This window comes from Rhinopithecus roxellana, chromosome 10, assembly GCF_007565055.1.
Source record: "Rhinopithecus roxellana isolate Shanxi Qingling chromosome 10, ASM756505v1, whole genome shotgun sequence".
Taxonomy (NCBI): domain Eukaryota; kingdom Metazoa; phylum Chordata; class Mammalia; order Primates; family Cercopithecidae; genus Rhinopithecus; species Rhinopithecus roxellana.
The window spans coordinates 114,259,601-114,272,476 of NC_044558.1; the positions used below are offsets into that span (position 1 = coordinate 114,259,601).

Genomic DNA, 12,876 nt, shown 5'->3' on the forward strand with positions numbered 1-12,876 from the left:
CTTATATGAATGGGTACTTTGTTCATTTTGCCTTTTGTGTGTGTGTGTGTGGTTAAAGTAGAGAAGATTTTGTTGATTTGTCTCTTATTTTTAAGCTGGGGATTCTGGGATACTTACTGCCACTTCTGTGGATCACTGTTTTCAACTGAACTCTACGTTTACATTCTAAGTTCCTATTTAGCTATTAACCTACCTCCTCCCATTTTCACATACCTAAATCAACAGTGTAAACAAACAACTCTTTCCAGTAAAATTTCCAACCCCAATCTTGTGCTTTCTTAGAGTTAAACCATGGAAATTCCACAATCTAATCCTACTCTAATGTTTGCCCTTCTAAAGTCATGAACAATTTGCTGATAGTTGATAAAAACTATGTGCCTACGCAGCTGAAAAATCGTATATTTCTAAAACCCTGGCAATAACATTTCATTCATTTTTTTTTTTTTTTTTTTTTTTTTTTTTTTTGAGACGGAGTCTGGCTCTGTCGCCCAGGCTGGAGTACAGTGGCGCGATCTCGGCTCACTGCAAGCTCCGCCTCCCGGGTTTACACCATTCTCCTGCCTCAGCCTCCCGAGTAGCTGGGAATACAGGCGCCCGCCACCTCGCCCAGCTAATTTTTTGTATTTTTAGTAGAGACGGGGTTTCACCGTGTTAGCCAGGATGGTCTCGATCTCCTGACCTCGTGATCCACCCGTCTCGGCCTCCCAAAGTGCTGGGAATACAGGCTTGAGCCACCGCGCCCGGCCACATTCATTTTTTATTTTTGCTTGTGCTATTATTTCTTTGGAAAAGGCTGAATCATAAATTCAAAGTTCTATTTTTCAGTAATTTGTTTAACCAGGTATATACTGGCTTTTTAAGATTCTTGAGTTTATCAAAGATAAAATGAAGGTAAACAAATAATATCAAATGTCAGTTTTGATCTGCCTGCTTGTAAGAGAGGAAACTAGTTTTGACTGGAATGTCTAGCAGTTTTGTAATTTTTAATTAAATATCATCAATGGTTTGCAAGGAGAATAAAACACACTGAACTAAGTATTTCATTTGTGACGCGACAGCAGGTCTTTCTGTTTTTCAATTCCTCCAAGATTAAGATTATGAAAGAAATGATTAAAGGTTGTCAAATTTACAAATGTACTTTTTCCTTTGCCTTAATAAACGACTTATCACTGTTTCTTATTTTTCAGAGACATTTTAAACTTAAATATTTTTATATAAATATTTACTCAATGATATTCATTAGAAGAAAGTAGGATATAATGTTTTCTCTTTCACTGGAAAATATAAAGGATTAAGAAAATTGGCGGTCATACAGGACGTCAAAGGTGACACAAATAATAGCTTTTAAATTCCTGAAGTGCATGTACAGTAATTTGATGCTTTATTCATCTGTAAGTGTAGTTTCCAAATGAAGAAATATATAGATTCTGCTTTGAGTGTAAAAACTTTTTTCTTGACTCCACGCTCTCAATTTCTTACCTCCTTTCTTGATAGCTTCTGTATTATGTTTTCTTGGTTTATTATAGCAGCTGCTAGCTAGGACTACTAAAAACATGTGCTTTCTATCCCTGTGTACTTATAACATGTATGATTCTAGAATCCAAACTGACTCAATGATATTGAATCAATAGGCTTGAGCTGCTAGCATGTCACTACCACTGACAATTCAGTTAAAAACTGTGAACTTACTTAGGAATTTTAAAGTACCATGAACACCAAATCAATGATCTCACTAAATGATTAAATAAAATGTATCATTTAAAATGAATAAAATTAAAAGTATTCTAAACATAACAAGAAATATGACTGTTTCCAAAGACCAACAACAGAAATGCATGTACATTCTAAAACTAAGCATACATTTTTAAAAGGTAATATATTAATTCCACAAAATATGTGACACAGAATCTCTGTAGTTCCAGAACCAGTAAATTTGAGAAACTGGCTGAAATAAACCATGTGTTTTAAAATCACCCTGGGGACTTGCTAATTCTGGCATGCTTGCTCCTCTCCATCTCCTGCCTCATTCAGGAAGCTGTGTTGGTTTATTAGGTGAAATAATTTGACACATTATTCCGCATTGGTATTAGATGCACAGACAGTCTTTTTTTTTTTTTTCTGAGACATAGTCTTGCTCTTGTCGCCCAGACTGGAGTGCAATGGCGTGATTTCAGTTCACTGCAACCTCCGCCTCCTGGGTTCAAGCGATTCTCCTGCCTCAGCCTCCTGAGCAGTTGGGATTACAGGTACCCGCCATCACACCCAGCTAACTTTTGGTATTTTTAGTAGAGATGGGATTTCACAATGTTGGCTAGGCTGATCTTGAAGTCTTGACCCCAGGTGATCCACTCACCTCGGCCTCCCAAAGTGTTGGGATTACAGGCGTGAGCCACCGCGCCCAAAGACAGTCTTTAAGAACAGTCACAGTAAGATTTATGGAATAAAAAGCTGAAAGTAGACAAAACATACTATAACACTTCTTCATTGATGCACTTTACACTACTTTCCATTTGGTAGCTATTCATAGAGAGGTATCTATGTGCTTTCTTATAGGGCCTAAAGCTAGTATCTACCCAGAGCGTTCTTTTCACAGGAGTTGGTGAAATATCAATTAGCGATTCTCAGAGAGAAAAGCCTGGCTCATAAACTATGAGGTTTCTAAGAATATTTACAAGGAGTATTCACCCAACCTTCTAATCCGATTGATCTAATTACCGGCATTACTGCCCAGTTTGTTTTTGTTTTACTTTCTTTAATTTGTGTCAAACTTCAGTCTTGCTGGAATTAGACATAAGCATGCCTAGGGCACAAAGCATGCCTTTCTGTTTGTGCTTTCAGCATCTATTTCTGGGATGAGTAATCAAAATTTAGAGCCATGTCACCAGAATCACCAGAATTTCAGACCTAGAAGGAATACTGAGGACCAGTCTCACCAACTGCATAAGTGGGAAAATCAAGGCCTAGAGTAGTGAAGTGTCTCGTTCCAGGTTACATAACAAATTTACACAGAAACATGAGAAACCAGGACTCTAGATCACTCATTTTGTTCTAGTAGCCATGAGAATAGTGAAAGCACATAAAACTGACGTATTTTTTTCTGCTGAATTCATAAGACTCATGTGGTCTCACATCTGGACCAGACACAATGATTCTTAGGCTCAATTAAGAAATCTCTTGGGAATAGAAATGGTCCTTTCTGTTTCATTTCAATTAATCCAGAGTCATACCAATGAAGGTAAATTTCTCTGAGGAATCCTGACAATTGCCATTTGTAGACTTTATTTACTGTTCTTTTGGTTTTTATCATTGTGGCTAGAAAGCTGACATTCTACTCTCAAACATTCCATGGGCAGGCAAATTTAAAACTTTCCTATAAAAGCACTTTGCAAAATATTGCATGTTCATGTTGCCAGTGTAGTCTCTGAAATCTTAACTTCTCTTTGGATAAGCTGGGTTTTGTAATGATTTATTTTAGTCCTCTCCCTAAACAATTAATTTGGGTCTTCAGTGTTCACTTTAGGCATCCTGTTTGAATTAAAGTGACGTAAAAACCTCAATCTGATTAAGATGGAAATAAACCAAAGCACTCTAAATACCTGTTATTTCCCAGGGCAGACCTATAAATGGCCCCTAGGCCAGACCTAAAATAGAAAAGTGAAGGAACAGCACAGGGATTGGGGATTGAGGGCAGCAACGATGAACCAGAGGCCCAGTTTTAGTCCCAACTCTGTCAATTCACTTTGTGATTTCAGGAAAGTCATGTAACCTATTCAGGACTTCAGTTTCTCCATCTGTAGAACAAAGGGGCCTGTCTAATTGGTGCTGGCCAATATGGGAATCCAACTATCCATCTACAGCTCCTCTCACTCAAAATGCATCGAATGTGACTGCAGAGCTAAAATTTTCATTTTACTTAACTATAATTTCTTTAAATTGAAAAGTCAATAATATCACCCTATTTAGAGGCTGGAAAACTTTTAAGTATGTTTGGAAAAAACAGAAATGTGACTATCTTTTCAATGGTAAATTTTATTTAAAAAAATCTAAATATGGAATAGCTATTTCTAATGAAAATTTAGTATATGAACTATAATATGTTGCCAGTGCAAAACACACTGTGGATTTTGAATAATATGAAAAATATAAAACATTCCATTAATAATTTTTATATTGATTTTAAAGTGAAATGACAATATTTCAGATTCATGGGGCTAAATACATTTCATTATACTTAATTTCAGCTGCTCATTTTTATTTATTTACTTTTTTAGTGTGGCTACCAGACAATTAAGATTATGAATGTGGCTTCCATTGTATTTCTATCAGACAATAATGGCCTAGATAATCTGAACAGTATCTTAATATAATCACTTCTTAGGAAGAGGGCCTCCTGTACTGTAGTAGAATATACAAAAGAACTACTTAAAATAGCATTTAATGTCATATTTTATTCATTCAATTAACATTTTATGCTTATTCCTTTTAAATAAATACTTTCTTATTACATGGAAGATCGAGGTAGATAAATAGTTGAGTACAAGTGTCTATTTGGCTGATGTCTATTTTCATAGGGAGAATGCCACATCATAGGAGTAGAGCCTCAGAATCCATGCTTACAAACAGTGAACTTTCCCTGTAGCCACAGTTGATGGGAGGATGGTAGACAACTGTCTTGGATGGACCAATCAGAAAGTTCCTCCCCAAAATTGGTATTGATCATTAGAAACTGATAATTAGTCTCTGAGTAGGGCTGAAATTGGAATATGTAAATCTGGCAGCTCTTGGGTAGTTACATTCTACCAAGTGATTGGAACAAAGGAGAAAAAACTCTGCACAAAAAGAATGAGGCAGAGACACAGAGGTTCAGAGATGGAGAAGGAAAAACTCATAGTTCCCAATCCTGGTTCCAGTCTTTTCATGAGGCCTGTTGCATCCATGCCCCTAGGTGACATGCTATTCTTTACTGTCCTTATAATGGGACTTTTACTATTAGTGAAAACCACAGGAGTCTAAACTAATAAGATGGGCTCCTTCAAGATTTGGAAAACTAGCATTTTTGCCGAGAGTTAAATGTTTATTCATAACTATTTTTTGAGGAGCAACTATATGCATTGGATTGTCTAAAGAATGGTGAAGAGATACACAGGAGTAAAAGATTTCAACCTTGCTCCATAGATATTCAAAATATAGTAAAAAGAGAACACAACAACAAAATAATAATGATGGTATCTGACAATTATTATATGCACACCACAACTCATATTTTTTGTATTTTAATTATTTCTCACAATAATACTTTGAGACAATTATATAACACTTAAAATATTAAGTTCTATGTAAGCAATATATGATCATGTACCCAAGATGAATAGCTTCTGGACAAATTCCATAGAAGTCACAAGATAATAAACTATAAGACAGGGACCACGTAGCAGGTGCAATGTTAGTGTTGCTGACCACCAAGCCCCAGCATCAAGCAAAACACTCAGCACAGAGTAGATGTGATGCCAATTTTACCTGATCAAATGATACAGGGGAGAGAAAATGTGGTCTGAAAGAGCAGAAAATGACCTTGTGTGAAAGAGAAATCTTAAACTGGCCTTGGAGGAGATGACCACTAAGATGGTTTAAGCCCCAAGATACTGCATGATTCTGTGGGTAGAATTTGGGTAAGTGGATGGGAGAAGAAAGGGCATCCTGAGAACAAGCACAGTGATTTTAGGAGGCCGTAATGCATGTGGCTGAGGTTGGAAGTTTGTGTTGGGGAATAATGGGTATTCAGATGAGCTGGTTAGGGTAGGGCAGGATTACGAAGAGTCATGAACATCAGGTTCAGGAATTTGGCTCTCAGCTTTAGTAAACGGGAACAGTAAGCAGGTTCTTGAATACAAAAATGACCAATTAAAGCAGTAGAACAGAAGGCTTAAAGAAGCTGTGATTCCCCAAAATTGCATAATACAATTCTTATACCTAAAATCTTTCAAAAAATGCACACTCATATAAAAGAAGATAATGTTGTAGTACAGAAACTGTGTGATGAGTTATAGGCACTCACCACATCATCATAACCTTGTGAACTATACTCAGTTCAAATCTGTGCCTCAAGAAAATTATAAATGATTATATACTAGGGAACTTTTCTTCTTCTTTCCTTTCTTCACTTTCTTTCAGCAAATATTCATTAAATGCCTATGAGCATCCATGAGGCACTGAGAATCTAATGCAGAGCAAAAAGAATATATTTCCTACCTTCGTGAAGTTTACAGGTTGGTGGAAGATTATCCATTAAATCTTCCCACAAATACATCCAAAACTGCTATTCTGAGGAGTGCTATGAATAGTTTCCAATAGAACAATTTGGTTTCATCAAAAATCAAAACTGAAATCTAAAAGAATCAGGTGTTACCTAGACAAAAGATTACAATCAGGATTCCAGGTACAGAGAAAGCCAGGCAAGAAGATATGTGGCAGCAAGGAACCCGTAATGATAAAGGAAGAAAAAGGATATGGAAAGGTAAGGTGCCAGATCAGTATAGTCTTTTTTTTTTTTTTTAGATGGAGTCTTGCTCTGTCGCCCAGGCGGGAATGCAGTGGCCCGATCTCGGCTCACTGCAAGCTCTGCCTCCCAGGTTCACGCCATTCTCCCGCCTCAGCCTCCTGAGTAGCTGGGACTACAGGTGACTACCACCACTCCCGGCTAATATAGCCAGGATGGTCTCAATCCCCTGACCTCATGATCCACCCTGTCTTGACCTCCCCAAATTCTGGGATTACAGGCGTGAGTCACCTTGCCCAGCTAGATCACTATAGTCTTGGAGGCCTTGTTGAAGTAGCTCCTTTTCCCGTTTCCTAAGAGCAACAAAAAGCCACTCAATGAATATAAAGAAGGAGGAACGAAATGATTGGATGTATTTCTTTTTAAATCACTCTGTCTATTCAGGAAGAACCAAAACATCAAATAATAAATCCTGAGGTATCAAAGAAAATGGAAAGAGCCCAGAGGTAAGTAACAGGGCCAGGTAAAAGAAGATGAGAATAGCCAAGAAGTGAAATTGTGCATACCTGAGGAAGGGTACTGAAGAGGGAAGAAGGCTGGAAGGCTTACTGTTAGAGTAGCATCACATACTGCCAATCTCTTCCACACTTAGCTGTGCCTTTAAAAACTCTGAATGAAAAACTGACAATGATAGCAAAGATTGGTTCAGGTAAGTATAATCAATAGATGCTAAATCTGTGGGAGAAACTTTGATAAGGAGAAGGATTGCTTACATGGCCTTAAAGTGTCTCTCCAAAATTGTGAATGATGGACTTTGTGTGCCTCTGGATGTGGTAACCTGAGCACAAATCATCACTTATGTAGTGCCGTCACTTGAATTGCATAAGCGCCACAGAAGCATTAAGAAACATCAATCAAATGTTGCAAAGAGAAACACTTTTCTTAAAGGGGAGGATTGTTTCATTGAAAAATATCTGTGCCATAAAGACAAAGAAAGCCTGAGGAACTCTTAAAGGAGACTAGAGAGACAGGATGTAGTAGCTTCTCATTGCTGCTATAACAAAGTACTACAAACTTGGTGGCTTAAAGCAGCACAAATTTGTTATTTTACAGTTCTGGAGGTTAGAAGTTTAAAATAGGTTTGAATAGGCTAATATCAAGGTGTTCATTAGGGCTGTGTTTCTTTTGGATGCTCTAAAGGAAAAATCATTTTCTTTGCCTTTTCCAGCTTCCAGAGGCCACATGCATTCCTTGACTTGTGAATCCCTCGTCCATCTTTGAAGCCAGCAGTGTAATATTTTCAAATCTCCCTCTCTGGCTCTGAAACTCTTGCCTCCCTTTTATAAGTACTCATGTAAATCAGAGTGGGACCACCCAGATAATCTAAAATAACTTTTCCAGCTATAAATCCTTAATTTAATTATATCTGCAAAGTCCTTTTTGCCATATCAGGTAATATATTCCCCAAACAAGGCATCTTTGGAAGTCATCATTTACATGGTATCAAAATGAAAATTACGATCCTAAATAGGATCTTATACTGAAGGAAAAGAAATGAAAAAAAAAAAAAAAAAAAAAGGCTAAATTGAAATACAGACCTAGATTTAAGTACTATAATTATTGTAAAATTTATTGAAGTTGCAAATGTACTGTGTTTAGGTAAGAAAACATCCCTTACATAGGAAATATACACTGAAGTATTTAAGAGTAAATGGCCATGTATACGTCAGTATACAACTTATTTAAGAAGTTCAGAAACATAATAAAACACACATGTATACATAGAAAGAAAGCAACTGATAAAGCAAATGAGGCAGAATGTTAAAAATAGGTGAAATTGGTAAATCTGGATTAAAGGACACAGGGGTGTTCTTTAAATATTCTTGCAACTTTTTTGTAAATTTAAAATTATTTGCAAATAAAAAACTAAAAGAAAACTGATGAATATACACTTTAAGTAAAAATTGAAGAATGAATAAGATATAGCATTCGGGTAGCAAAATAGGTGACACAGTAATAAAAATGTCTGTTTCAAAATAACTTAAAGAGTGGAATTGGAATGTTCCTAACACAACGAAATGATAAAGTTGAGCTGATGAATATTCCAGTTACTCTGATTTGATCATTACACACTCTATGCTTGTATCAAAATATCATGTGCACCCATAAATATATACAATTCTGAAGTTTGTATGTAATAGACTGAGAAAGTAATGTTTTTATGATAACATTACTAGTAAATGTAAAAGACCAGAAATATCTATGTATTCTTGAAGGTTAGGAAGTTAAAGGAAATTTTAACAGTCCAGCAATATAATAGTTTCAAAGAGTTTAAAATAACATTGGTGATTACCGTTAGATTTAAACACTAAGTGGCTGATAACAACCTGCTATTTGTGAGAGAGAAATCTGCTAGGCAATTTTCTAAGAAGGACCTTGGAAAAGTGAACTCCCTTTTCCAGGAGAGTTTAGCTATTTTTTTTTTTTTTTTTTTTTTTTTTTTTTTTTTTTTTTTTTTTTTTTTTTTTTTTTTTTGAGACGGAGTCTCGCTCTGTCGCCCAGGCTGGAGTGCAGTGGCCGGATCTCAGCTCACTGCAAGCTCCGCCTCCCGGGTTTACGCCATTCTCCTGCCTCAGCCTCCCTAGTAGCTGGGACTACAGGCGTCCGCCACCACGCCCGGCTAGTTTTTTGTATTTTTTGGTAGAGACGGGGTTTCACCGTGTTAGCCAGGATGGTCTCGATCTCCTGACCTCGTGATCCGCCCGTCTCGGCCTCCCAAAGTGCTGGGATTACAGGCTTGAGCCACCGCGCCCGGCAGCTATTTTTTTTTAAACAAAAGCAAAATAAAAATAAAAATAAAAGTATATTCTATTCTAGAGCTTTCTTCTGCCCAGTGCCCATTGGCAGAATTTTATTGCTTTGGCCCAAGAGAATCTTTTTGGCACCCATTCCCACTCCACCCTCTATTGTTTAAAGACAAAAGATAAGGCAGCTGGGACTCTGACCACTCGCAAATAATCAGAGGCCTCCCCACTGGGAAACTCCTCTGGTCTTGGCAGAAACGAACATTTCAAAATGAAGGTAAAACAAAGGGTGAGACCCCTGGTTCTGCCCAATGCGCTAAGCATGGCCTTGTTTTTCTTGCCCACAGTGGTGGCCAAGAAGAACAGTGTTTCTCCAGTTGTGCCAGGACGGCATGCCAGAATCAAATAATAGCAGGCTTTTCTCAATTACAGAAACAAGCACAAAATATGTGGCAGTGAATCAGCTTTATTTTCACAAGTTTGGCTCTTGCTATCACTAGCTGACATTGAAATCTATGATTTAGCACATTCTATGATTATACTAGCACAAAATATTCTATTTAGTTGTTTTCAGTTTAACATTTGTTTTTCAAAGAGCAGCAGATTATCTTTGAGTGCTTGGCAATCACAATCCTAAATGCTGCTGCAGTCAGGAAGGATCTGGGGTGGGTCTTTATTACCAGAGGCTTCCCTTCAAACACTTTCCCTAAGTATTGTAATTATTTAGATTCTCACTTTCTGTAACCCAGGGTTAACCTAGGGGTTTCTTTTTAAGATTCTTGTCACTTTCTAATTGTATAACCTTGGGCAAAATACTTTTGAGCTGTAAAGCTCAATATATCATTTGTAAAATAGGAATCATATCTTCCTCAGAGTTTTTCTACTCAGCCAAGAAAATTAATATGTGAAATCATTTTGCAAATGGAAAAGATTTATAAAAATGCCACATAATACCCCCTTCCTGCCTTCCCAATTACTAAACTTTTTGAACATAAGATCATCGCCTAATTGATGTGTGTTTGTTTCTTAAAGTGTCTGGTAAAGTGCTGGCTCCTGTTTAGTTTTTCCTGACTAAATACTTGCCGACTAAGTAATCAAATAATAAAATTAATTAACTTCCAGGCTGCTAATAATTTTCCATTTCTATTTCCAGAGAACTCCCCCTAACTCAACAGGATAGACATTGACCTAGGCTTGAGGATAAATGGTTCAACATGAAGATACATGTCCTAAGGAGTTCTAAAAAAACTTTAGGTAGTTCATGCTAAAATGCTTATGAATAAAAAGAAATGTAGCTTTGACATTCTCTTGAAATGACAGCCTTGTAGTCTTTGAAATGCATTTTAAGCACAGGCACATAATGATATGCTTAAATTGGTAACAACTTTGATGGACTGATCCACAAAAATTGGTCAAAACCTAAAACAACTTGCACAAAGTAGATGTATATAATAAGTTTTGGTAGATTACGGAAAGATGAGAGCTGTAGAGAAAAGAGTAACTCAAATGGTTTTAAATTTACTCAACAAACACAGTGCAGTAGTTGAAATGAGTCAACATAAAACAACTTGTCAAAGCATGTTGAAAGATATAAGCAAACTTCAAAGTATGGAAGATTAACATAAAATTACTAAGTATTCAAAAAGTTCCATGTCTTATGTATGGGTGCATACACTGCAGTAAACATATAAGAGAATGCTTCTCCTGCTCTACATAACAGCAGGGAATGCTGTCCACATTACAAGCCCTGAAAGCACACATTGGAATGAAAAAGTCCAGTTCAGAATACGTGTTACCACTAAGAGACAAAGTGGGGATTAATGAAGATAGAGAAGGAACATACACAGGGCATTAGTTACATTTGTAATGTTTCATTATTAAAAAATACATTTGAAGCAAATATTGCACAATGGTAAGGTTTGATAAACTCTGTGATGGGTATACAGATATTACATTATTCTCTATGCTTGAAATATTTCTTAATGTATGAATTCTGATACTGTGTAACAAGAAAAATCATTAAAATTTTCTGGTTTTAGCAATAGAGTAGTATTTGTAATAGTAAACACATATACTTGTTGTAAGGTTCTAAGAATCTATTGCACTGCTAGTAAATTCAGAGATAAAATATTTCACGTTTTCAAATTAAAAAAGTGAGATAGGTCAGCTATGAAAAAGAATTTACATAAACTTACACTCAAGTCCTTTTTGGGGGGAGGCTTAAGGAAAATGAGAAAATCTGTGGCTAGGCCTATAGAAGATAATTATATTTACTTTGGAAGTACAGATGGCCCTCTGTATCCATGGATTCAACCAACCGAAGATGGAAAATATTCAAACAACAAGAAAACATAAAACAAATTTTAAAAGCAGAGTATAACAATTATTTATGCAATATATGCATTATATTAGGTATTGGAATTAATTTAGAACTCATTTAAAGCACATGGGAGTTCCAGTGTGCCTTCCATGGTGAAAAATAAAAATTTGAAAATAAAGTATACAGAAGAATGTGTATAGGTTATATGCAAATACTATGTCATTTCATAGAAAGGACTTGAGCATCCTAGGATTTTGGTATCCTGACGGTGGAGTGAGTGGGGAGGATGGAGGGTTGGAAGGTGTCCTGGAACCAATCCCCTAAGGATAGTGAAGAACAACTATACAGGTTTAGGACATATGTGCTGAAATGATCACTGATAAAGTTTAACAGTTGCTTAAGTGGCGGGGGGGGGGGGGGGTGGCGGGAACCCCTGCAAGTCAAATTCCAAAGATAAATTCTTCAAATCCTGACAATAAGCAAGCTCCTACATAGCATGCATAGCAGCTAGTGTACTATCTCAATATGAATTATCCCATTTCTTCTTTATTCATCCCAGATGAAAAATTTAGCCAACAACTGACTGAGCCCATTGGGTATTAAGATAACATATGTTCAAAAGTAGTTTTGCATAATTCTTCTATGAGCTACTAAATTGAAACTGAGAAATGTAGTTTACATACCAAAACATCCATCCCGGGGACATATTTGAGAGTTATCATATAGTCTTTCGGAAGATTTGCCACCTACAGAGACAAAAAAAAAAAAAAAAAAGAATTCCATAAGAAAATTCTTATACATTAATTAATCATATTTGTAGTGCTTTGGAGAAAAGCATACACAACTGTTGTGCTTTTTAAAGTTACCAATGAATTTCAATATTTACATGTATATTGATTTTTAATCCTTGATTTCTCTCTGTAATGAAAGACACCCTTCAAAATAAAAAAGTGATAATGCTAATTTTTTGGACTCCAAATTCAGTTATGGCTGTCTAGGTATAACTTACTGAGTTTTGGAAACATGATCTGAATTTCAGCTTCACCTGTGATCTTGGAATTCCCCTCCAGGACTATTTTCCTACTTGTTCCTCCACAGAATTAATCATAAAATATATGCTTTTTATGTCAGTGGTTCTCAAAATGTGGACTTCAAAGTGACATGCCAGCAATAGGGAACCTGTCAGAAATGCAAATTCTCAGGCCATGCCAGACCTACAGAATCTTACCTAACAAGTCCTCCAGGTGATTCCAATG

General features: G+C 36.4%; 1 protein-coding gene across 2 annotated transcripts in view; it reads right to left on the reverse strand.

Moving 5' to 3' along the window:
* Positions 1 to 12,876, reverse strand: part of KITLG (KIT ligand) — an 86,361-nt gene that overhangs the window by 24,361 nt on the left and 49,124 nt on the right. For both annotated transcript variants that reach the window (XM_010363195.2, XM_010363194.2), the window contains exon 3: positions 12,304 to 12,366. In XM_010363195.2, the coding sequence (XP_010361497.1) occupies positions 12,304 to 12,366 (63 nt within the window). The remainder of the gene's footprint in view (positions 1 to 12,303; positions 12,367 to 12,876) is intronic.